This window comes from Parambassis ranga, chromosome 22 (genome assembly GCF_900634625.1).
Source record: "Parambassis ranga chromosome 22, fParRan2.1, whole genome shotgun sequence".
Lineage (NCBI taxonomy): Eukaryota > Metazoa > Chordata > Actinopteri > Ambassidae > Parambassis > Parambassis ranga.
This window is the reverse complement of record NC_041042.1, coordinates 3,266,986-3,292,515: the sequence shown is the minus strand read 5'-3', so window position 1 is coordinate 3,292,515 and position 25,530 is coordinate 3,266,986. Positions and strand designations below refer to the sequence as shown.

At 42.7% G+C, this 25,530-nt stretch overlaps 3 protein-coding genes across 3 annotated transcripts in view; 2 read left to right on the top strand and 1 right to left on the bottom strand.

Annotated features, from left to right (window-relative positions):
- alms1 (ALMS1 centrosome and basal body associated protein) overlaps positions 1 to 25,530 on the bottom strand; it is a 44,347-nt gene that overhangs the window by 18,311 nt on the left and 506 nt on the right. The window contains exon 2 of the mRNA XM_028394948.1: positions 25,359 to 25,508. The gene's annotated coding sequence lies outside the window, so the exon portion shown is untranslated. The remainder of the gene's footprint in view (positions 1 to 25,358; positions 25,509 to 25,530) is intronic.
- On the top strand, positions 18,379 to 19,585 carry LOC114427142 (nanos homolog 1-like). Its single transcript, XM_028394967.1, has one exon. The coding sequence runs from the start codon at positions 18,473 to 18,475 to the stop codon at positions 19,163 to 19,165; it is 693 nt and encodes a 230-aa protein (XP_028250768.1). The 5' UTR covers positions 18,379 to 18,472; the 3' UTR covers positions 19,166 to 19,585.
- Positions 22,515 to 25,087, top strand: neff2 (neuronal intermediate filament family member 2). The gene is made up of 3 exons (XM_028394965.1): positions 22,515 to 23,644; positions 23,832 to 23,956; positions 24,055 to 25,087. Exons 1-3 carry the CDS (start codon positions 22,637 to 22,639, stop codon positions 24,113 to 24,115), a joined length of 1,194 nt encoding a protein of 397 aa, XP_028250766.1. The 5' UTR covers positions 22,515 to 22,636; the 3' UTR covers positions 24,116 to 25,087.

The window sequence follows — 25,530 nt, the reverse complement described above, 5'->3', positions numbered from 1 at the left end:
ATGTTAACTTCCACTCTTCCCTAGCTGAGCCGAGTCGTAACAATAACAACATCATTTGCACTGTGGGTAATGTAGCCACAGGATTTAACAAGAAGAATATGAGGGATATAAATATAGTTTTGCTTTGTTTCTGTTTTCTGAACAGATGTTTTGAAGGAGCTAAATGACACCAATACCCCCCACTGTGACTCCTCCTGTGTATGTTTTGAGGTAATGCAGGAACATCCTATTTTTTAGAAGAACCTAGTGAAGCGGTTGCTGATAACTAACCTAAACCAGCTTCTATAGGGGAAGATACAGCAGTGGAAACACACACAAAAGTGTGGGCCACCCAAAACAGACACATAGTTCCTACTGTAGGTAAACAGGCCTTCTTTGGAGTCCACTCCACTGTTAGACAACAAGCGGCATCTAACAAAAAACAGCCAAGCTGAATCAAAACAAAAAACAGCAAGACAAACAAGGAGATCACAAGTAAGAATAAGACCAGGGCAGGCTTTGTTGGCCTATTATACCACCAGAAAGCTAAGGATAAAATATCCAAAGCTCATCCTTTAAAGCTCGGTTCAACTGGGTCAAACTGCAGCAGTAATACAGAGATATAATAGCTGTAGTTAATGGGTTAACATAAAAAATACTGCTAGTTTTTTATGTCTATATTTTTATTATTCTGTACACATAGTTCAGTAACGCTGCCTGTTCCCCTTTCATTCACAGGAATAAATTATGCAGGGTTTTATGTGTATATGTGCATGTTTACATTCACACACAGGCTGTAGGCTGACAGGGAGGCTAATGGCACTGACTCCCTTTTGTTGTCTCTCCTGATGAATGGCAGTTTAAAGGTTGAATCTCGCATCTCTTTCATCTCCTTCAGACGTGCACAGGCACAAATTCTGAGCGTTGCCACTTTATTTTGGTCTTTGTCGATGTGATCGATTGAGAAATGAGCCTGCATGGGAGCAAAGTGTCATTAACATGATTAGAGGCTTGTAAACAAAGAAGGCCTTTGGGGTTTTTTTTAAAGGCAGCGGTGCTCACAGTGTGATGTAAAGCTGGGCATGCCTCAACTTGCATTTTTCCTTCAAGTATTTATGTAACTTAATGGGGGGGGGGAGAAATATGTGGGGGCCCTGCCTGTGATCATTTAAACCTGCAGTCAGGCTGTATTTCATCCTGCTATCGACCTACATATCTGGAGCTAACATGTTCAAGGGCATGAAAAATGTCAGAGCCTGTAAATCCTCTCATTGTTGCCTGAAGGAGTTTGACTTCCAATAATTGATGCCCACTTCCACACATCACCAGCTCTCGTTCCTGCTGAACCTCACGTGGAAACGCTTTCACACTCTTGTCCAGCGGCTGTCTTCCGTTTTGTGTCAGTCATTTTTCAGAAAACCAAAGAATAACCTGTAGCTACAAACACTGAGCAAAATAATGTCACCATTAATCTGTGGGTTATTCCTCAAGACGGTGATTTATAACAGGAGACACTTGTAATAAAACTTTTACCCTCAGGCTTCACCAAACTTGAGGCGCATCCTGTACAAATGAAACCTGCTTCCTTTAATACAGATAATGCTGAGTGACATGTCAGCTCAGTAAAAAGCTTTTATTAAAAAGTACTCAATAATTCCCTGCCGATTTTCTTCACTTTCTCCTCCGAGGCACCAATCTGGTCTAAATTTATCCTCAGCACTTAGCCAGTTTGCGCCGCGCCAAGCTTGACTGTTTAAACACCTTGAACGAGTGAGACAAGGCAAACAAGACGGTTTGCTGTGTAATGTTTACCACCCATTTAAGAAGCACTGAGGAGGCTGTTTATCTCTCTTCTGGTTTTAGAGCCAGTGTAGCAACCAGGATGTCTGGGACGATTTAAGACTTCCTTCTGCTCGCCTGCCCTGCTTTGCCTGTTTGAAAATGCTGCAGAGGAGCCATCTATTCCTCCTGTTGTAATGAACCTCCCCTGGGGGGGGGGGCCCGGGCGCACCATGTGAAGACGCCTTAGTACCAGAGCGATTCATTACCTCGGAAATGTGAGCTTTTGTTCCGTTTTCAGCAGAGCCCCATTAATCTTGGGGCTGCCTCTTGGCATGCGGGCCAGGTACTGCTTAGGTAATTACAGTTAATCATCATTCAGACGTGCACATGGACCACTGGCTCCTCAGTGGCTTCTATAAGAGGGGAAATCTACCCCCTCACACTGTTGTTTACCCCCCTCTAACTGTAACTCTTTATCTCAGTCACAACATAAAGACGCCTTTTCTATGTCTTGGTAAGAGTTAGGTAACACTGCCCAGGCAGACGTGCAGCAGCCTCCCTTTCACAAACATGTAAACATCCCAGCTCCGCCTCCATGGCATCCTCCACACATTTACACTATCCAGCTGTCACGGCTGGAGCCCACTGTTCACCTGCCGGTTATGATTGTGATTAATGGACAGATTATAAGAAGGATGATTTTCAGGAGCAACAAGCAGAAAGAGGCCATCTGTATCTTGGCTTGGATCACAGATAACTTCATCACCCTGCTGTGTGTGAAAACAGAGAGCTGCTAGATAAAATGTAGGACTAAAATAAGAGTCTTGTTATTTGATGAAGTCTACAGTGATGTTGTGCATGACTAGTAGTAAGCTCTATGTTGTTCCTATTTGTACTCAACCACTATTAAACTCAGTGTTAGATCAGAGTAACGAGGCAGAAACATGAACTCAACAGAGGAAGGTAACCGAAAACTAAATCTAGTATGATGTAAACAACAAGCCACCATCATAAGGCTTCCTGCACAGACCTGCATTTCTGTCTACATGGAACATGGTTAAATACACATTAAAGCCATCGCAGTCTCCTCTCCTATCCTCTCATTTCCAGAGACGTACAACAAACACATGTTTACAAGAGAAATTTCCTGTTGCCAGTAGGTGGCGCTATGGCCGTATCATCCTATTAGCATATATATCTGTTCAGACTCTGGTCCATAGCAGTACTGTAAGAGTTTGTCCACATGGCATGAAGTATATAGGTGGTAATGCAGAAAATAGAGTACCTTTGTAATGGCGAATGGTCAACTTTGAGGCCACGCCCCGGCCACACCGTAACACTTTTGTAAGAGTTTTGGAATGCGTCTATTCCCTATGGTGTCCTGAGTGGACACAGTGAATTTCAGCTCAATTGGATGAAGTATGCGAGGCGTGAAAAGTTTTGTAGGAGGGTCACAAATCGCCAAAAATGACCACAAAATTCAAAATGGCGGACTTCCTGTTGGGTTTGGAGGGGGGAAGGGGAAGGGGGGAGTCCAAGAGACTTTTCTGTGCGTCTTGGGGCAATACATATGTGTGCCAAATTCCATGATCCTGTGTCAAACTGGCCGGAGGGGCTATGTGTTAGGGGGCGCTATAGAGCCATTTTCCCATGTGCGTCAGCAAGTGCTCGGGCCCTAAATATAGTGACAAGAGGCAGACTTTAAGGGACAAGATAGTCTTAAGATTTGTTTTTTAGCCTAGCATGGACCTCTTTCTGGGCTTCCACTTCATCAGGTGACACTGTGCCCTGGCTCCTGCAGCACACCATCATGCAGATTGGTTGTTGGAAGATTTCCATACATCACTCATTCTGATATCGCTACATGTTGGATTAGGGGCAGACTAGACACTGGATATTATGGCAGGTTTGTCTGCAAAGACTATTATTCATTTAGGTCATGTTATATACAAAAGAATTCAAATTGAGGCAACTGGACTTATAAGTTCTATACATGTTTTCTGGAGATGTATTGCAAGTCTCCCCTGAGTGGCTTTATTAGTTCTGCTATGTTGCTAGCTGGTTAGCGTGCTACCTTCACTAGATATCTCTACAACACAATACACAGGCGTCCTGAGCATAAAAGCCGTTATTTCTTCACATTCTGCGAATAATAGTTGTTCAGTGTCACAATGTTTATACTGTAAACGTTGTCTTCTTTCGAACCTAACTTTACCATTGCAATACAACTATAAATGTTGGTTTTAAGAGCAGGTGTTACACAATATATACACAAATAATAATAAAATAAACAATATAGATTATACAAGCAACTGTGTGCTTTCCAAAAAGAGCTTCCAGTCAGTCACCTATTTTAAGACTTTAAGCTGTGAAGTCTCTCGATTAGCTCACTGTTGCATATTCCTCCTAAGACCAGCCACAAGCTCTCAGGGTATTGATTAACATTTCAGATACAAGCGAAGAAGAGAATCATTGTGTGCCATTCTGTTAGCAAAACATCCCCCGAGCGGTTTGTTGTTTGAAATTTGAATGAAGATAAAGTCGGTGCTTAAAGGCTGCAGCAGAGTGAGGTAGTTTTTAGTCAGCCTGACCTGCTTCGAGGAGAACAAAAGCGAGCTTAGACTAACTCAGACAAAGCCCCACTGTTGTTTCCTTTGCCTGATAAAAAAAAAAACATACAAACTCCCCTGAGATCATAATGATGTCAAGTATGCTGAAGGCATTAAAATCCTGTCTGTAATGAGCGAGGGCAACGCTATCTAATGTCAGGGGAGGGAGGAAAGCTTTCCTCTGGTGTGTTTCACACCTGTTGGAAAGGAGGACAAAGCTGGAGGATGTCCTGGCAACGTGTCTCTTCATTCCCCTGTAAGTAGCTTTATGGCAGTAAAACGTCCAGAAAAGAGATTCATGTCATCTGACACTGACCACCAGTGGTGGAAAGTAACTAAGTATTTGTACTTCGTTACTGTACTTAAGTAAATTTTAATGTATTTATACTTTACTAAACTAATAGTGCATACATTATACTTTTACTCCACTACATTTTGCAGGTAGTATCTATACTTTCTACTCCACTACATTTCTACAATGTCTGTAGTTACAAGTACATTGATGAATACAGTTGTGTTCATACAGCTGTGCTGGACTGATGTGAGGTCAGACTCTGCATGGAGGTGGTGTCACACTGCCAGCTGTGTTTCTATAATGAGCTTCAGTCATGATGCCGGTGCTCTGGCTCAGTGAGCTAACTAGTTAGCTGCTGTCTGCTAACACAGGTCCATCCATTAATGTCTGATTAACATGAATCATCACATGAATCTACAGCAGGAACACTGACACAGTAAAAACAGTATCCTATCCTAAACATATCCTTTGCAATCATAATCAATATTATATATTCAGTGCATGGGTACTTTTACTATTAATACTTTAAGTACATTTAAAAGTACTTAAGACTTTTACTTAAGTAGGATTGTTGATGTAGCACTTTTACTTAAGTATATATTTTGCTGGGTATTTGTACTTTTAGTTAAGCACCAAGCTTCAGTACTTCCTCCACCACTGCTGAAAACTGAATTATCTTGTGAGCTGTGAATTCTTTTAGCCATCATAAGCTCTAAATATCTGAGCAAGAGCTCACATGGAATTATTATTATTCTAAACATTTTCTCATAAAAACAAATCAACTGTCCACAGTAAACACAGAATGAGGTGAAGCTGCTTAAGAAAATAAAAAAGGATTTTTGCCCCCTTCCCTTAAGGTTTATGGAACCGATGGAACTACAGACAGCAAGAGAGAGAGAGAGAGAGACAGGTTCTAGCAGGAGTGAAACTCACACCTTGTTATTTGTCTTTTTGTTTGGTAGAACAAAATAAAGAATAACACCTGACCTGTTAAAGTTTAATGTTATCTTCGGGTCATGATTCTTCCAGAATTCAGGCGTGAACATTACAGGAAACGGAGAGAGCACCTTCCTCGAGCAGGCCTCAGCAATTGTTTGCTTTTACCTTTGTGCTTCCTCACCACTGCCACCTTAAACCACAAGACACCTGTCCCTTTGTGTGACACTTTGCACACACACACACTAAAAAAAAAAAAAAAAAACCTCTGGGGGTTTCTGCCCAGTCATTTGGCACATTTTTGATGTTGAATCGAAAAAAGACAAAATGAGAGAACGAGGAGGCAGCGGGGAGGGAGAGAGGGAGCAATCTAGGCTTTCCACTCCAGTGAAAGGCACTCTTTGTTGAGCACTCCTCACACCCGTCCCCCTCCATATCCACCCCTTAACACCCCCTCCCCCCCTCCTCTCCAAAGCCCGGGTGGATTTTTCATTAAATGCTATCAGAAATGTGACTGGTCCTATTCATGGGCAGATGGAGGGCTGGCTGTGCGGCTGGAGACCAATAACTTCACTGGAGAATGACAGGAATCTGGGCCGTGGGTAAAGGTCCGGGAAGACTGAAAACACAAGGGAGCTGCATCACGTTTTTAATTTTTTAATCATTTCCTCCTCACATAGGTTTTCTTTGGGTCCACTTCCTACTCATAAACATGTGTCATGTGTCCTGGATTGCCACATTTGTGCTCTGGTTTTAGAGGTCACTGTTGTATTTGTGTTTTTTTTTTTTTGCTCTCTGCTCGGAGGCTCCCTCAAGTAAGACCAACCTTTTCCTCATTTTTTTTAAAAGCTACTTAAGGAGTTAAGAGCACTCTGCCTAAACAAAACAACATATTGTGCCACTGTTTCCTCAAACAAACAAGGTGCCCAGATCCATCCGCTGTTCATTTCTCGCTAAAGGAAAGAGATGAACCTCTCATATTGTTAGAGAGCGGTCGATTATGTCACAGGACAATGGGAGGCAGCGGGTTGGAAGAAAACACAAACAATGATTTCCGCAACAGCAATTTAATCCTCTGCCGTTAAAACCTGACACAAAGTGGACAAAGGCAAGGGAGGCTGGCACGAATAAACCCAGAATCTGAAGATTAAGCAAAAAAAAAAAGAAAAGAAAAAAGGGGAATCTTTTGTGTAAAACGGCCCTTTATCTGCTTTTGAAGTCGGTGAGACCTGCCAGCCGTCCTCAGCCTCTCTTTGTCACTGGCCCCCATGTCCCACAGCAAACCTACTACCTCACTTTCATCTGCCCGTCATCTTAGGGGGCAATTAAATGGCATTCAGATCTACCCACTACACACAGACACACACACACACACAGGGGGAGAATCTACTTGTTGAAGCAGGGACCTGACAACAGTTTAGTGTAGCCTAATTTAGAGCATATTCAGCAAGTGACATTTCTTGATCTGATAAAATCCAGCATCACTCTCCTCTCCTCTGCTCTGCTGTTATTATTTATATTTGATTGGGCTTCTGTTTACAGACAGGCAGTGTGGAAACCAGCCAGGCTGTTGCTTAATGAATATTTCACTGCCTCCACACAATAAGCCTCCCATGATAGCTCTGTGAATAATGTCCCCGCTCTGCTCTGCAATTCTGCAATAACACCAACTCACACTTGATAAAGCTGCATGTGAGGAGAAGCCTCGGGTTTTTTTATCGTTGACCTTTTCCGCTCTCTGCTGTAGTTCCTTTTACTCCGGGGACTCCCACTGTTTTTTCCTAGTGCTGTTCTAATACAGCGGGGCCTGGGCACCCGGCGTCTGCGAGAGGCAGGAGAAATAAAGCCTCCATTTGCATTACGTAATTTCATGCATTATTCAGAGCTTCAGAGAATCATTTCACCTAGACAACTCCTCAGAGGGCAGTGAGGAGATAACTGTTAGTGACAGGGCTGGCTCATGAAATGCAGAGTGACTTAACCATGCAATCTGCAGATATTACCCCAGCCTGAATTGGAAATAGACACCAGTGCACTTGCACAGATGTGAACGCTTTTTTCCACTTCTTTTCTTTTACCACTGAGGGGAGGTGCAAGTGATATCAGATGCACATGTTTATGGTATATCTGTTTCAGAATGCCGTTGATATTTCAAAGGATTAAACTGCAGCAGAGACACGCAGCACTTCAAATTTACAAAAAAAAAGAAAGATGCTGTTAGATAATTATGCTCCATCTCTGCTCCTCTGCAGCCTCTTATGGTGTAAACTTGTCAAAGCAGGGTGCATGTTTAGATTTTATTGTCATAATCTGTCTTTTTTTAATAGGCTACATTAATTGGGAATCAAACCTCATAGCAGCAGCAGCAGCTCCATGACACCCCAATTAGTGCAATCAACACATATAGTAAGCTGGCTGGCAGGGCTGCTCACAGCAACTGGACATTGTTTTTTTTTTTTTTTTTACAGCACAGAGCCCACAGCTTCAATAGTTGTGCTGCTGTTACTGCAGCCAGGGAACACTGCAACACAAGACTGCTGAGAAATAAAGCCCTCTCCTTCTAATCATAGACAATAGAGTGTATTTCATTAAGCCAGATAATGGTGTGTGCATTTCATTACCATAGATAACTAGGAATATTTAGATGAGGGATGAGGTGCTCATAAAGCGCCAGTTGGTAGCCATGGTAACCTGGATCTTGGCAAACAAAAGAGTCGGGGAGAAATGTTTGCTAGGGGATGGAAAGAAAAGGGGGGGGGGTGGACAGAGAAGGAGGCAGACTGAGAGGAGGAAGCAGCACAGTCCCAGGCCAAAGCAACCAGGCCGAACCGCTTCCATGTTGTGTTTTTCTCTTTGCATCTAAAAAGGGGAAGACTCAGGTGACCGCAGTGATCCTCCTTTGTTCTCAAAAGTTAAATATTCCTCTCTCTCTCTCTCTCTCTCTCTCTCTCTCTGTAGGATACCCGGGATAATCACATGCTAATGTAGCCACAGGCTAAATAATAAACTTAATCACCCAAATGTGGAAATCAATGTGCAGTAGGAAAACCTATCCATCCATTGTGCTCCGCTTCTGTGAATATTACAACCCCCCCACACACATGCCCTGCTCACACTGCCAGTCAAACCTGACTATACTTCCTGTGAATTTCAAATGAAGATGCTTCCTGACAATAAAAAAAAAAGAGGCCTCGGAGCCTAAATCAGCCCCAAACCGTGACCTTGACCTTGGGAAATGGTGCTCGTTCATCCTGTTTCAGGAGCTGTCAGTCTGAGGACAAAAACCCAGGATGGCTTGTATTACTGAGGATGACACTAAGGCAGTGGAAATCCATTTTCCTTTTGGCAGCATGCAACATTAAGCTCCACAGATATAAGTCTGTCATTATTAATGCAGAAACATCATTTGCAAGATGGAAAAATTAAAGGGCTGGACTGAATGACAACTCAATGCAGCTGATGTGGCGTCTGCAGAAATATATAACACTGATTACAGCTGCGCACATTTTTCATCCTAAATGGGCCAGTCGAGCCTGCATACACTGTAATTACAAGCTAAGTCACAACTGCAGCATTTAATTGGACGGATTAAAACATATTTTACATTATCTTGTCATATTATTTTTCTTCATTTGGCAACCGAACATGCACGCAAGAAAGCTGCTTTTGTTCTATTTTCAGTCATACTTTGATGTGTTGCCAGTTTCTCCTCTTTTCCTGATTTTTTTTTTTTTTAAAAAGCAGGTAAGCTGCATGTGCCTGTGAGGCTGTATATAGACTAGATGTTTTATTTATTATATTCATCTCTAGCATGCTAATATTATTTAGTTGCAAACCTTTATTATATAATTTAAACTGAGGATGCACTACATGAAAAGAGAAGAGACCTCAAGGCTTAAAACTATATGTTTACCACCACAATGTCCTTGAATTTTATCCAGTCTGGGTCTGTCTGTGCTACACTGTAACACCAAAGCTATCATCAGTTTTCAATGTGAAGTTTTGTCTTGAAAACTGACACTACAAGGACACCTTTGGCGGAACGTGATAGGTGTGTAAATATATTTAAGACATTTACCAAAAAATTAAAAATACAATTAGTATACCTTATCTGGAAACTATGAATGTACAAAATGTTGTGTGGAAAAGTCAGGTGCTCACTAAAGGAGGTGGAGGAAGTACTGAAGCTTGGTACTTAAGTAAAAGTAGAACAATCCTACTTAAGTAAAAGTCTTAAGTACTTTTAAATGTACTTAAAGTATTAAAAGTAAAAGTACTCACACACTGAATATATATTATTGATTTCCATTGCAAAGGATCTGAACAGGTTAAAATAATCAAAGAAATCATCTTCAAATTAATGTGTTAGCAGACAGCAGCTAACTAGTTAGCTAACTGAGCCAGAGCACCGGCATCATGACTGAGGCTCATTATAGAAACACAGCTGGCAGCGTGACACCAGCTCCATGCAGAGTCTGACCTCTCATCAGTCCAGCACAGCTGTATGAACACCACTTTATTCATAAATGTACTTGTAACTACAGACATTTTAAAATTTGTAGTGGAGTAGAAAGTACAGGTAACAGCTGCAAAATGTAATGGAGTAAAAGTATAAAGTATGCACTACTTTTTTTTACTTAAGTAAAGTATAAATACATACAAATTTACTTAAGTATAGTAACGAAGTACAAATACTTAGTTACATTCCACCACTGCTAAAGATCAAACCTTTATGTCCTTCTATCCAATTACTGCTGTAACATTTCACTCATATCTACTCATATAAAGGCTACACAGGAAAAGTCTAGAAGCTGCAAAACATCCTGGAAATCCATATAACAGGACTACGCTGCTGCTAGCATAGCTAAAAAAAACCCCACAGCAGATGATGCACAACACAGAAAATAACTACACATGACCTGCGCATGGAGTTCAGCCATTAGGTGAAAGCAGATAGGACTCCATATGGACAATCACATTCCTGTTACCACTGATACTCCACACTGGCAGGAATGTAGCACTGCTGTCAGACCTCCGATGTAAAAAAATGAAACATTTATTTATCCGGGGAACTGAGCATTCTTAGCGTGGTTTCACTAACACTCACATTTTAGGATGTGACACCTTGGCCATACCTGCCAGAACTAGGTAAAGGGGTAAAAGTTTCCAGATATACATATTATTGTGATATTTATTAAAATATTAAATATTTTAAAAAGTATGACCGCCAACCAAACCTAACACAATGCAGGTTTAATCCACACAAACCACAATGTTGGCCGAGCACACATGAGAAAGCACCATATTCCTGATAAGTTTCCAAACATGGAAAACAAACATGAAACCTGATTTCATATGACAACACACACAGGTGGAGACACACACACACACACTAGAGAGAGTCCAGCCTGAGCCTCCATTCCCCTGATGATGTATGTATCTGTGTGTGTTTTGGGAAGCAGACTCCAGTCTTGGCCCAGAGTAATAAGATCAGCCTGTTTGGGCCCGGCAGCAGGCTGAGCCTCTCTCAGGGTGGCCCATCTGGCCAGCACCCAGGCCGTGGCGCCAGCCACCGGCTCCACTGTGCAGGGACCCATCTGTGGTCCTGTGTGGTATCGACCATTACACCGACAGGCCTGTTCCAATCTGCACATGGGTCCACTAGTTGATGTGTGTGTGTGTGTGCAGATGGGATGGTGGGTCAACCCATAGCAGCAGATTACTAGTGATTGTTTAAACCTGTCTGGGTGGAATTTACAGGAGCAAAAGAATTATGAAAACTGACCCAAATCCTGTCCCTGCAAAGTGTAGGCTACAGTTCCTTTGTAATTCATTTTCAGGAAACCAAATGCAAGATGAGGGAGCATGAATATGACACCGGCTGCATAGCTGAAAGATCACAAGAAAAAAGCAGAGCATGAGCTAATGTGGAAAGAATTTGATGGACTATAGACATCTGCAGAGTTTACTGAAGAGTAGAATACGAACGAACCATCATCTTTAGTGAAAGAACTAATTTAACTTTTCCAGACCAAACCTCCAAATGTGAACAAATACCAAGTAGCCATGCCACAACTGATGCCTTGCCTGTGTACATGTGATTACTTGTCTAAAAGTGTTAGCATGCTAATGGTTAGACCAAGTGGCAACCTTCGGGGCAAAACTTGCAATTCACGCCGCAACCACTGGGGGCTGGCTCCAGAAGCAAGTCATTTCCCATAGACTTCCATGTTAAAATGGCCGACTTCACAGCAGAAATGAACATGTTTACAGCCACAAATGATAGGTTCCCTTCTAGTGTCAATTGTAGGGGGGTGAAATTTTTTACAACTCATTTTAATGATATTCGGACTTAAAATTACACATAATTATGGGCGTTGCCGCTTGAGCGACAGATGGTTGTGCGTATCACAGCGCGAGTTTCCTGCTTGCACGATCGCCCACCTCCCTAAACTCCGCTCGTGCTCCCCCTCTTTGTCCATATTTGGAGTTTTGGCAGATGTGTCGCTGCCAACATGGCGACGGAAGCTCTGTCCATAGTTTTTACTGTCAATGGGTTAGACCCTACCTATCGACAGTGCTACATTGGTAGCATGCTTCCTAAAAAAGCAGTGTGAAACTCTGCTGTTACTAGTTTTGCAAGTGTTTTGGTGGCACTACAAGCCATTCCTGGACGGCAACTGTTTCTGAGGAATCCATTTAAACATTCGGTAAGCCTCTGCTACCACAGTACTACTACTACTGGCTAGCTCCAACAGACAAATGTGTCACTAAGGCTTCAATCTGCTGCACTAGGACCACATTATCTTACACACTGTCCCATCGTGCTGCGACCATAAAACCATTCACATACACATCCACCACATTATAGTGCTATGTTACAACCCATTAAGCTCTATACTGCCGCATATATTTCAGGCATGGGTGGCCACAGCAGCAATTACAGCACTAGCAGTGCTACTGTTAGCATTATGCTCCTGCTATAAAATAGATGCATGTATCAGCATTGTTTTAACAGAGGTTATTTGGACCAGGAGAAAGCACTACAGGTCGACTTCAAACGCCTCGCTGTCCGCTCGCCTGGCTGCACAGTTTAAAAGCTCGACATGGTGTGTGGGACAATGGCGGCTCTCAAAAGCATCGCAGTAATCAGGGCCAATGGAATTTTCCCTGCATCATTAAAAAGGGATTGGTCTGTTCACCGCGTCCATGGGAAGTGCCGTTAGTTAACCCAACAAAGGTGCTCTGGCTGTGGACCCCCAGAGATGAAGGGCATCGTAGGAGCTCAGTGAATCCACCTCTAATCCTCTTGGCCCCATTGTACCGATACACTCTAAACCCTTTGACCACTTCCCGCTCTAATCTCCGCAGATTTTGGTGAGTTAAACAAGTTTCTGATCCATGGGCCTACAACTACGTACCCCCCCCCCACCTTCCCTGTTCTCCTTGTGATGACAAGTTACAGCAACTGGCCCTAGCACACAGACTGCATCCAAAGCAAAGGCAGCTTCTTCCTAATGAGTTAATTTGACAGAAAGGGGCTTTAAAAAGTTTGTTTTTTTACTTCTGGAGAACAAATTATTTGCTTAATGAGTTGATCAATGACTATTTTTTTTTGCTTTAAAGTAATTGAACATCTACAATGTGAGAATTTGCTGCTCTTTGTCAAATGAAGCTGAACACATTGTAACAAGTTGTTATTTGTAGAGCAAGAGATAAGAAAGATATTTTTCGAATGATTGCAGCTCTAGTTTTAAACAGTAATGTAACATTTATAAAGGCTGTTACAAAGGAAATAATAATTAATATTTAATTACTACTCAACAAGAGGGGACAGATCTTACAGACTGGTTAATTAACAATCAATAATTTAGGCTAAAAATAATGAAAATATTATTTATAGAACAGTAGATGGTGTGTTTGAGAATCTCACAGTTACCGGTCTGTTAATTGGCTTAATTGCTTTTCAAATGAATGCCTTAAAAGTGTCTTTGTAGATGAACATTCTTCTCAGTCTTACTTCCACTTCCACCAGGTCAAGAGGAAGTTAAGCACATGTGTGTGGAGACATGAATGTTTAGCTGCTGTGGAGAGGGCGGAGTCTCGGGGTAAGTAATAGCAGGGCCTCAATTCAGAGAGCTGGTGGTTGTGACAAAGCACTTGACGGGCCGAAAGACACCCCCTAATTTCAGGTTGACCTTGCCTTGTTTAGCATTCCCTATTGCTGCTGGTGACAGTGACACGTGTCTAGGGTTGGGTTGGTTCTAGGAGCCAGGGTCTGAGGGTCTGAGTGTGTGTGCGTCTGTGTGTGTGCAGATGGACGACCGTTAGGGATGCAGTCTTATATTCCCCAGAGAGGAGGCAGAGGTCAGGGATCAAATCCCCACCCAGCTCTGTGTCTGGGGACGAACAGATACCCTGAATGAAGTGAAGCTCAGACTGGCTGCATTATGCAGTTTATACAATTAATGCAGCCACAGGGATGGCAGGGGTCTATAGGAGTGGTGGGTGTTCATGTGTGTGTGTGTGTGTTTGCATGAAACAGTGTTGTGTATGTGTCTCTTGCCAGGCTGTTGTAGCTTGCACAATGAAGCAGTGCAGCTGGCACGTGCTACACACACACACACACACACACACACACACACAGCAGAGTCTAGAGAGGTCTTTTAATTAAGGGATTTGTTAATTTTCTATTCAACTTGACAGTGATGAATGGGGGAGCAGTGCCTGCCCATCTCAGCCTCGGCTGTTCAGCAGACAGAGCTGCTAGGAGACCTCTGGGTACCACCATCACACTCTGAAGCCGTATTTACACATTAAGATTTTTTTAACCCTTTAGACGACAGAGGCAGCGCCTTTAGAAAAAAAGCCTTTCTAGACGCTGGTCACACTGTGTAGGAGGCTGTGTGGAGTCCAGATAGGGCGGAAAAGTAAACACAGTTAAACAATGGCCACATTTTGTGCGAACAAAGCAGCATTTGGTTCTGCTCTTTCACTACAATGGAAGTAGTGATTAGTTATTGTTATCTTGGTCGGTAACCAGTTTAAGCTTATCATGCATTCTTTCTGAGTGTGCCTAAAATATAAATGACCAGTTTCACTGGGACCGTTTCAGATAAAGCTGTTCAAGCACCGATATTCAAATTACATTCATAAAGCTTTCTATTAATTTTCAGCTTGGGATTTAATTAGGATACATTTTTATCAACAGAATTGTGGTCTGGCAAACTTTTAAAATGTTTATTAAGAGTTTGTTTCAGTTAAATCTGACAGCAGCTAAAGCACAATCAGCATCATAGTTAAACATTGCACTTTCTTAAGGTTGGAAGATACAGTTGTCTTGGTCAAAGGGGGCAAAATCAGCCTTCTGCTGCCTTTATTCACCCGTAGCATACATATGATCAGGGTTTAGGAGGAGTTATTAGACACATATTCATGTTTATTTGCTAGTTTGAAAGGACAAACACACCTACTTTCAAGCATTGGTTTTTGAATCTGTGCAAATGTCACAATGCTTTCTGTGTCCTGGAGTTATTGGTGGAATATTCATATTCATCAGCCATGAAAAACAGCTTAGTCTGAGTGTTGTCTGTCAGAATAACAGCAAAAACTCAATATTTTCCATCAAGGACAAAGACAACTGAGTATATCATCTTGCTAAAGCTGCACTTTATACCAACTTGCATGGCCAAAAAGTATTTGGTATGTTTGAAGAATATAAATCTAGCACATTGTTTTTATTGACATCTTTAAGGAGCAGTCAACAAACAGAACGGCTGCTACACAAAGGAGCCAACTTCTCACTAAAACATGGCCACACTTTGTTTTCCTGCGTCCTTTACTGATTCATTTTCTCTGCTGCGCTCAAGTTTCTGTACTAAATTTGCATTGATTTATTAGTGCATTGAATCTCCACTCACTATATATAATGTTTGCTCTGTGTTTCTGTATTTTAAATGTACTTTCCCAAACTTATTGCTATTCAAATAAACTTGTCTTCTACTTCCATGCCCAAATCTTCCCACTGCCGCCGTCCTATTTTTCCGAGACGTGAATGAAATTTCATATTCATTATCAATACTTGCTTTGTTGCTGCCAAACACATTTTTGCATTAAGAATAATAAAAGGCTACTGTGCAGCAGCAGCAGAGCCACATGTCATATTAGCCCCCTGTGCAATTTATCTATTGTGATATGGCAGCCATTCATCTTTTAAATGCTCTCTCATGATTTCCTTTGTGCATGCAGAGCTGGAGGTGACCTTGAAAATGGACCATGTGGTGTATTCTGATGATAATTTATTCTCACATACAAGAAACTGTCTCGCTAACATGATTTTCTTCATGCTTTCTGCCATCTTGACTCACTGGAAACTTTTATAGCTGCGGCAAATGTATTCTCTTTGCAGAGAATCCATTCTGGGATTTACTCCGATGTGCACATTTTGTGCAAATTTTCTTGAGGATATGAGATCATTTAGAGTCAAATTCTACTTCGCTGCTAGCCATTAATACACCAAAAACAACAAACACTGCATACAGATGTAGATATACAAGCTGTTTATACATATGTATATGTACATATCCTGACAAATTAATGAATCAGACTCACTAAGTCTGTGGCAGACATGATACTGATTTATTTCATCAGTGACAACCCCCCACAATGGCAGCAAATTGATCCGAGCTCCAACTTTAAAGTACAAGATGCGCAAACGACTTTTGTCTCAACTTTGACTGCCCTTAATATTTCAATTGAGACTGTGACAAAAATAGTAACATAGTCGTTGTCCCGGCAGTCAGGTCAGTTATCAAGCTCTCGCTCTCTCTCTCTTTTTTTTGTGAGCCTGTCTTTACTGGGCTTTGACTGACACACACCCGCACACACACACACACAGATGCTGCACACTCTGATTCAATGCATATTAATGAAGTTAAACGGCTTGCTGTAGAGAGGAGACAATGGAGCAGAGGCAGGCTGGTTGTGAGCACAAAGCTGTGGACTCAGGGGAAGCAGAACAGGTGCAGCTTCACGTGGAACGACTCGTTCATCAGCGCAGGAAGAGATCGAACACACAATGCAGAGAGTTTTTTTTTTAATCTTCATTGTTATTGTAGCGGTGTTGCTGAACTGTGTTTTAGAGCTCTCCTGCCAATAACAAAGAATCTTTCCACTAGAATTTTCTGTTGATTAACTTTTACTTTCAGTAGGTGGCGCTCTTTCTTTGTCTTTTGTTCCACTGACGTATAACTACAGATACAGCTTTAGGTGCTATGAGCCATTGTAAAAATGCTAACTTGCAGACCATGATTTTCTGTTTATGTTGGTCTGTTTACGAAGCTATGCGCCCTCCTGTGGCTACACGTACAAACATCAGGCTGTATATATGTGGATGCTCTCATTCATCCAGGTCATAGTCATTTCCAAGAGTTTAAATCAAGGCAACCGGACTCAAGGATTGTTTATTGGAGACGTTTTGCCACTTCCCCAAGTGGCTTCTTCAGTTCTGCTGAAGAACTGAAGAAGAAGAACTGATTTAAACTCTTGGAAAAAACATCAGGCTGATATTTCAGCCCTTGGCGACCGCAGAAGGGTATGGTTTTCCTTGTAAAATGTCTTTAAAGTTATGAATTAGTGTGTTTTTAATACCTAACCTTAACTAGTAGTTTTCCAACTTTGAAGAAAAAGAGCTCACGGTGTCTGAGGGACTTAAACTCTAGACTAAGTAAATCATCTGCTGTGTTCACACAGACTTTTGCATCTGTATTGGTCCCAAGATCAGGTGACGTCGGGCAATACCCGTTAGCCTAAACGTAACATAATATTGTGGGTCAGGCATGTGTTGTATCTGGTGGATGTATTATCAACCAAATACAGCATTTTTTTCAGGAGGACATGTTGGAATACATGAATGTAAAATCTCCAGGTCTGGAGGAAAAGTATAAGTTTGATTTTACTGATATTTTATAACCCTAACCAAGCAGTGTTGGCACCTAAACACTAAATGTTTTTACTAAATGTCAAATGACAAATCGGCCTGATAACGGACATGAGGCCCTGCCACCATCAACCCCTTTATTTGCAGACGTGGTTAGCCTTTACCTAGTGCAGATAAAGAGGCCATATTGCTGTTGTGCAAGGGTGTGTTGACTTTAAGATAGGAAATTTAACACGACACATTTTTAAAGCCCATTATCATCCAGATCTTCATCTTTTATTGGCTCATGACCCCATAAAACAAAGTAATGCTTCTTACATCATCAAATATGCAAAAGACTGCAGATGGAAAGTCTGATCTTCTCTCGCTGTGTTCAGTCATCCACAGGATGTTTAACAATAAAGATGTTTTGTTTGACTATGAAGGAGTTCGACATGATGGAATGAGGAGATAATAATCAGATTAAAAACATACAATGTTGTTCCAAATGGGAACCAACAGGTTTCTAAAAAAAACTACTGGGTGTTAATTGTATAAAGTGAGAATAAAAATGAATGATAATCCCAGATTATTCTTTTAAAAATGGTAAAACCCAACAACAACAAACAGAATATATCCTAAAAAAACATCATGAAAGATGACTTTCTTGTAAAACAAAGGGCTATCAGTGCTAATAGTTATATTATGGGAGGGGGAATTATTATCCTGCTCCACTCTGTAGACCCTCCTATGGGACCAGAGAAAAAATCAACTTGAACCAAGCCACGCCCCCCTGTTTTATTCTGGGGAACTTATCTGCACCTACAGGCTCAATGCTCTGCAAACTAGACCCAGCCAGGGAAGAGAGAGGACCCGCTCCAAAAGGTTCCCCATGCTGACAGACACGCAGCCTGAAACGCCTACTCGCCTTTGTGGACACTGAACCCTGACAGGATGGATTTCTTAGACCGCGATTACCTGGACGCGCGGTCTCCGTATGATTACACCTTTAATTTTTGGAATGACTACCTCGGTCTCTCGACACTCGTCGCTAAAAATAAGATCAACAGCCCGTCCTGCAGCCCCAACTCTATAACCGAGTCTCTGAAAGCAACGCTGGGTTTGGAGGATGATGATTCCCCGGTTTGCTCCTGCGTAATTGGGCACGGCAGAGACAGCGACGGACCCTTGGACTGCTGCTGCTGCGCGGCCCCGGGCTCCCCACCGATCTCCATCTACGACCTCAAGGAGCGCATCTCCCTCCTCAGGCCATACGAGCACCTTGCTGGCGATTCGCAGCTGGGAGACAGAGATTCACACTCGTATGGGGGCAGCTTTACCGGCCTGGACCTGCTCTCCATGGACCGAAGACGCAAACAACAGACTCAGAGGGGCAAACCGGAGCCAAAAGTGTGCGTCTTCTGCCGGAACAACGGCGCACCGGAGGAAGTTTACGGCACCCATATCCTGAAGACAGCGGACGGCAGAGTCCTGTGCCCTATCCTCCGGGCTTACACCTGCCCCCTCTGCAGTGCCAACGGCGACAATGCGCACACCATCAAGTACTGCCCCCTTTCTAAAGATCAGCCCAGCCAGAGAGTGGCAAAGGGAGGCAGAGTGATGGGCAAAAGGCTGAAAATCTTCTAAGCGAGGAGATACATGAAGTTGCACTGTCTGAAGTGATTAGAGTGTATGGCAGTAATGTTGCCTGATTTCATGCACAAGACAAGTCTGGGGTGGAATCCCCTCCTTTATTTCTGATGTTCTCTGTCTTTACTGTAACTATAGGGGCGCATAGTTTACACTTGGACGCATTACGCGCAATATCCTCCCCCCTCCTCCTCCAGCACTCTGAGGACTTGGTGATTTAAAAAAAATGAACCAAAGTACTGTACAGATCGACCTGTGAATGACCACCTTCATGCTGTATTAAGATGTTGATGCTGTGTTTTAAGAAACAGCCCCGTGCATGTCAGACAGCAGGCTGCCCTGGGCTCAGACAGATGAATATGCAGCACTCATAATGAAAGGTGAATGTTTAAGTCCCATAAGTCCGTTGGCCCAGGGTGTAAGAAGGCCATGCAACATGCAAGCTATTAGTCTTTACATCCAGCACATGTTTTTCCTGATGTTTTCTACCAAAGGAATACACTTTTGTATTGAAACCTAGCCTAAAAGTCCATTTCTGTATGGTTTATATGTTAGATGTCTTATATTCTTTATGTGATTTTATGTAGATAACATTTGACAGACTTCAACTGAATGTAAAGCAGTGGAAGGTATAGCTCTGACATGCAGTTCAACAACATGCTCTTAAAGCTCATTTTTCTTCTGTTCACAGTTGATAAACACAGATTGACACGTGCACCTGCAATTCTTGTAAATGTATAAACGATTTTAGCAATGAAAAGCCTGACATTCCAAAGTCTTTATTTGTTGAAAGAAATGTTTTATGTGCTTATTTTTACCTTATGTAACACTGGGAAATATATTCACTGTAAATGACCTCTGAATAAAAAAAGTAATTTGCATTTTTCTTTGAGTTCACAGCTGAGTCTTAATGGTATGATCCATAAATACCTGCTGATATTCTGCCAAATATGTAAGTGAAGAAATCACTTTCACACAGCTGTTACACCTCAAACAGGCTGCAGAAGTCACACTGACAAATAATGCAAATGTGCCCCCTAGTGTTCAAAGCTATGAATGACAACATCTCTAAACATCTAAAAATCCTTTTGGGCCCTGACTGTTACCTTAAACCAGTACTTCTCAATAGTGGTGCCAAGGGGGGCGCGAGAGGCAGGGGACCTACAGTAGGGTTGGGGGGTATCCAAATTTTGACACCGTCAAACGCCCTCTCCAGATTTTACCCCGGTATACAGAAATACTGACCTGGGTTTCCTTAAAATCGGGAAAAATGTTCGCCCTCTGAGGGGGGGCATGACAGCAAATAATCGATAACCACTGCCTTAAACTGTTTGACCAAACATTACTACTCAAAAATCTGATAAAGACTCATTTGTATTTATCAATAATTGTTGGCAGCTTTGTCTTCTGGAGCAAAGAAAATTAGCTAGATATGTAGATTTCTGCAACTATATCAGAATCAGAATCTTGTGAAGTGACAGTGCAGAGCAGTGCATTAATTACAGTTCAACAGTCCAACAGCAGAGGGGAAGAAGCTGTTCTTGTGGCGTGAGGTTCTGGTCCAAATGGACCGTAACCTCCTGCCTGAGGGGAGTGGCTCAAAGAGTTCGTGTCCAGGGTGAGAAGGGTCAGCTGTGATCCGACCTGCACGCCTCAGAGTCCTGGAGACGTACAGGTCTTGGATAGATGGCAGGCTGCAGCCGATCACCTTCTCAGCAGAGCGCACAACACGCTGCAGTCTGTGCCTGTCCCTGTATTCTACAATGCTGCAAAAAGACACAGCAAACGTCCTTTTTTATGCTTGTATCACAAAGATAAATCTATTGTCACTGTGCGAGCACAACAGAATTGCCATTTTATCCCATCCATTCAACTTCCTATAACGTCATGTAGCATAATCAAGCAGAAGATACTAAATAAGGAAGGTGCAAACTGAACATTCACTCTCACTCTTTTAAATGAAATTAACAACATAACTGGCTACCATAGGTGATTTGTAAGCCTACACAAGCTCCAACTCTTTGAATGATTATGCAGAAACGTTTGAAAAGACAATAACATTCCTGTGGTTTGTGGTCAGCACTGATGTTGAATGCCGTCAAACATCTAAATTCAGTATCTGTATAATAATCCCGTACCAATCACTCGACTATGAGAAGAATTTCTGTGTTTTCTCTTAGTAATTTCTCACTTTCAATGTGAAGCAATCAATGGAATTCAGCAACCTCTGTTGGCAACGACTAAGAACTACAATAGTACCCAAAATGTGTAAGAAAACAGCAGTTCAGCCTCTCTAATATTCCATGTGTTCATTTAAACAACCTGTTTTCACTGAATGCTGTCCAATCATTGATGTAAGTTCCTCGCTGTGTGTGCATTCTCACAACACTTCCAGGAACCGGTGGTTAAATCTGTATTGATCAACAGCCACACTGACTAACGACTTTGTCTTTAAACTGTCTATTTTGTGATGTATCCCATTTGTCCACACTGCTGACATTGGCAGAGACAGATGAGCCTCTGGGGTCAAAGTGCTTGCCAGGCAGCAGCGAGACGATCCTGACACCCTCCAGACTGCCACCAGTCCGTCCAACCAACCGCGTCGGTCACAAAATGTGTGTCATTGACGGGGAATCATAACCTTCCACTGGATCAGCTCGACCTACAAATGCTCAGGATGATCTATACGTGTACTGTGAGTCATCTCAGGACTGTTTCTGTGTGTCAGCAGATGCAGACAGCACTTCAGAGGTCTCACGCACACAGACACACAGAGTCAGGACAGCTGAAGAGCATAAATGACTCATCAATTTGCAATCTAATTAGATCAGATATGTATCTCTGACAACAGAAAAAAAAAATCTTTCATATTATCGTTTACCAGAGCATCAAATTCTTTAAGTGCCTGGCTGGTAATGGTTATGCTTCTCTCCTCTTACTTCATTTTTTATGCACCACATATTGATTTTCTCTCTCTAGTTGTGGGAAAAGACTGTTTCTAGTAATTTTTTACAAGGTTTTCTATGTTTGTTTTTTCATTATATACATGCATGCTTAATCTGAGCCTGCCTTGAGTGCAAAAATATACAACCAGACACATATACAAGAGCTTTCAATGCCTTTGAATGGAATGAATGAAAAAAAAACCTGCTCTACCACATCCACTCTTCGGGCCTGAGCTGAGAGTGAGAGTCTCAAAACCAACCTCTCTCTCTCTTCACTGCAGCAGCCTGCTATTGGCCTAGCAAATGCTGACAGCACCGATGCTTCTCTGTGGTGGAGGGGGCAGGCAGCCTCACTCTATAAAAGCTTGGGATCTGCAGCATCACTGAACTGGTGCAGTGCAAAAACGCTCGCTCATCCTCACCGATGGTGTGCAGAACAAGGGGGACATTAAAAACCTTCTGAAACTGAATCATTCATCTCCTTTTCTTAAACAAACAAAAAATCCACAACAAAAAATTCATCATGAGCTACGATTCCTATTTCTCCTACCGTCGTCCTTGGGACAGCTACAAAGGATCCCGAACAACCACGAAATCCTCCATGTCTTCCTCTCTCTACTCCTCTTCCCGAGCTCCACCATCTGGGAAGAGGATCCTAAGGATGGCCTCCTCTTCCCTGCCAGATGGGTCTCAGAGGATGGACCTGGCTCAGGCCAGCTCCCTCAACACAGAGCTGCTTGGTCTGCGCTCCCAGGAGAGGGCACAGCTTGTGGACCTGAATGACCGCTTTGCCACCTACATCGAGAAGGTGAGGCACCTGGAGGTGCAGAACCGAGCCCTGCTGGCTGATCTGGATTCACTGAAGAGACGACAGAATGACCCGTCCCGTCTGCAGGCAGTTTATGAGGGAGAGGTGCGGAGTTTGAGGGCCATGATTGACTCTGAGAATGGGGAGAAGATGCAAATGGAAGCGGAGAGGGACTACCTGCGAGATGTGTACGAGCAGATGAAGGAGCGCTTGGAGGAGGAGGCGCGGCGGCGTATGGATGCAGAGGAGGCCCTGCAGAAGGCAAGAGAGGAGGCGAGCAGAGCTGTGATCTACAAATGTGATGCAGAGGCCAGTGTGGTCTCTCTGTGTGATGAAATAGTCTTCCTGAAGAAGGTCTTCGCAGAGGAGCAAGCAGAGCTGCAGGCCCAGCTGCAGGTGGCTAACATCAGCGTGGATGTGGAAGTGTCCCGGCCTGACCTCTCCATCGCCCTGCGAGACATCCGGGCGCAGTACGAGCGGCTGGCCCACAAGAACATGCAGGCGGCCGAGGAATGGTATCAGAGCAAGTTCGCAAGCGTGGCGGAGATGGCCAGCCAGAACAACGAGGCCGTGCACGCCATCAGGGAGGAGACCATGGAGTACCGGAGACTGCTTCAGTCCCGCTCCTCGGAGATCGAAGCTCTCCGGAACGTCATCGAGTCCCTAAATAAGCAACTTGACGAGCTGGAAGAGACGCAGGCGAAGGAGGTGACCAAGTACCAGGTAAATGAGTGGTATCTGGATTCTGGAGTCTCCTTCTCAAACAATACAAAATAAGAACGAGCAGTATTTCTTCTGTACAAGCTCTCATATTTTCACCTTGCTAATGCTTTAGTGCTCAGCAGTAAATGATTTCTGTCCATTTTGAAGCAAATATTAAGTGTTTAATTTCTATTTTCTGCATTTCCAGATGAGGATAAGTGACCTGGAGCGGGATATCACTGAAGCCAAACAGGAGATGGCGCGCTACCTGAGAGAGTACCAAGATCTTCTCAATGTGAAGATGGCCCTGGATATTGAAATAGCGGCGTACAGGTGATACATGCTGTTTTACAACTTCATTTTTTTAAAATCCAAATTGACCTAAACACCCTGCTGGTACTGAATATGTCTTTTTCTTTTATTTTTTTTAGAAAACTTCTGGAAGGAGAAGAGATTCGGCTGGCTTATCCATCCTTTCCCGCGTTAAATTAAAACCTAAACGCCACCAGCCTGGCATAAACCTGAATTCTCCACACCCCCGAACAACCTGAGAATCCTTCATGAACCTTCATCACCTCTTCATCATCTCCCTACCTCTTTCCTTTTCCCCTTCTTACCTCCCAAAAAAAATACAAATTGCTTTACCCCTCCTATTCCCAAAACCATCAAAACAACCATCATCTTTCTCAAGACAGCTGCGCCCTTGTGCTAAACAAGAGGTCCACAAGAAGTCCCCCTTCTTCTACACACGTTCTGACACCACACATCAAGAAGATGTAAAAGGCAGAGTGGCTGCACTGCATTAGTTACACGACTGTGTCGGATGGCGGTATTGTTTTGGCCGAGTTCCTCTCTGTCATGCACGTTAAGGTCCAAGCAGCACAGTTTGACCATTTGACCTTCCTTCCTGAATCCTTGCTGTGCAAACATTTGACCAATTGTTTGTGAAGCAGGAGCAAAAATATTCATTCTGTCTCTCACTGCTTGGACCATATCTGTGTTTGAATAGAATCTTGTAGCTGTTTTTCCACCAGGAACTCCACCAATCAACGATGCAACTTCCTGTCCCTGGTTCTGTAGTAGTATTGAATCAGTAACCTTAAATACTGTTTTTATTTTTAGTTAGTCTTCCTCTGCATTTACGCCGAGTAAATTTGAGTCTTCCTATTTGGTTATTTGAATATTTAAATAAAACGTCCTGGACATGTAAATGCTGTGGAAGATTAATTGTTACTGGTTTCTTCTTATAAACATGCAGTGTGTCTCTCGGCCTAGATTTTTGTTTTTCCCTTATTTAAAGTTAAAACGATGAAACTGAAAGATGACTGCAGGAGCTCCTTGTTGTTTGTCTGCTGATCTTAGACCTAAATGGTGCTTTACATCTGTGAAACTAATACAAAGTCTGCACCTTTACATTCGGTGTACCTGTAACAGCCGGCAACAAGCTGAATAAACATATAACTGACCTGCAAAATGCTTCATACTTCTGCGTTCTTATTTGACACGTTTGATAATTAAATGTAATTGCATCGGTTATGTTCCTGCTGGTTTTAGAACAAGGGGTAAATTGCATACTTTATCTGAAAAAAAAAACACTATTGCAAGCTTATTTAAGCCTTAAATGTAAACAGAAATACTTGTTAAAGAGCAAAGATAGCTGTTAAATGACACAGTCTGTACGTTTTTCGAGCACAACACACAATGTTTGTAAAGGAAACTTCTTTTTTTTTTTTACCTGGAGCTCTCAATGTCAGAGGACCGACACACAGCGGCACTGCACCATTTCCCATCATCCCACGCTCCTGGCAAGCCGGCTGAGGCTGTAATGAGTTGATAGATTGCCTCAGCAGCAGCATCAGTCACCAAAATGTCACCAGGCATCCCACTGAACCACAAAGAAAGAATCA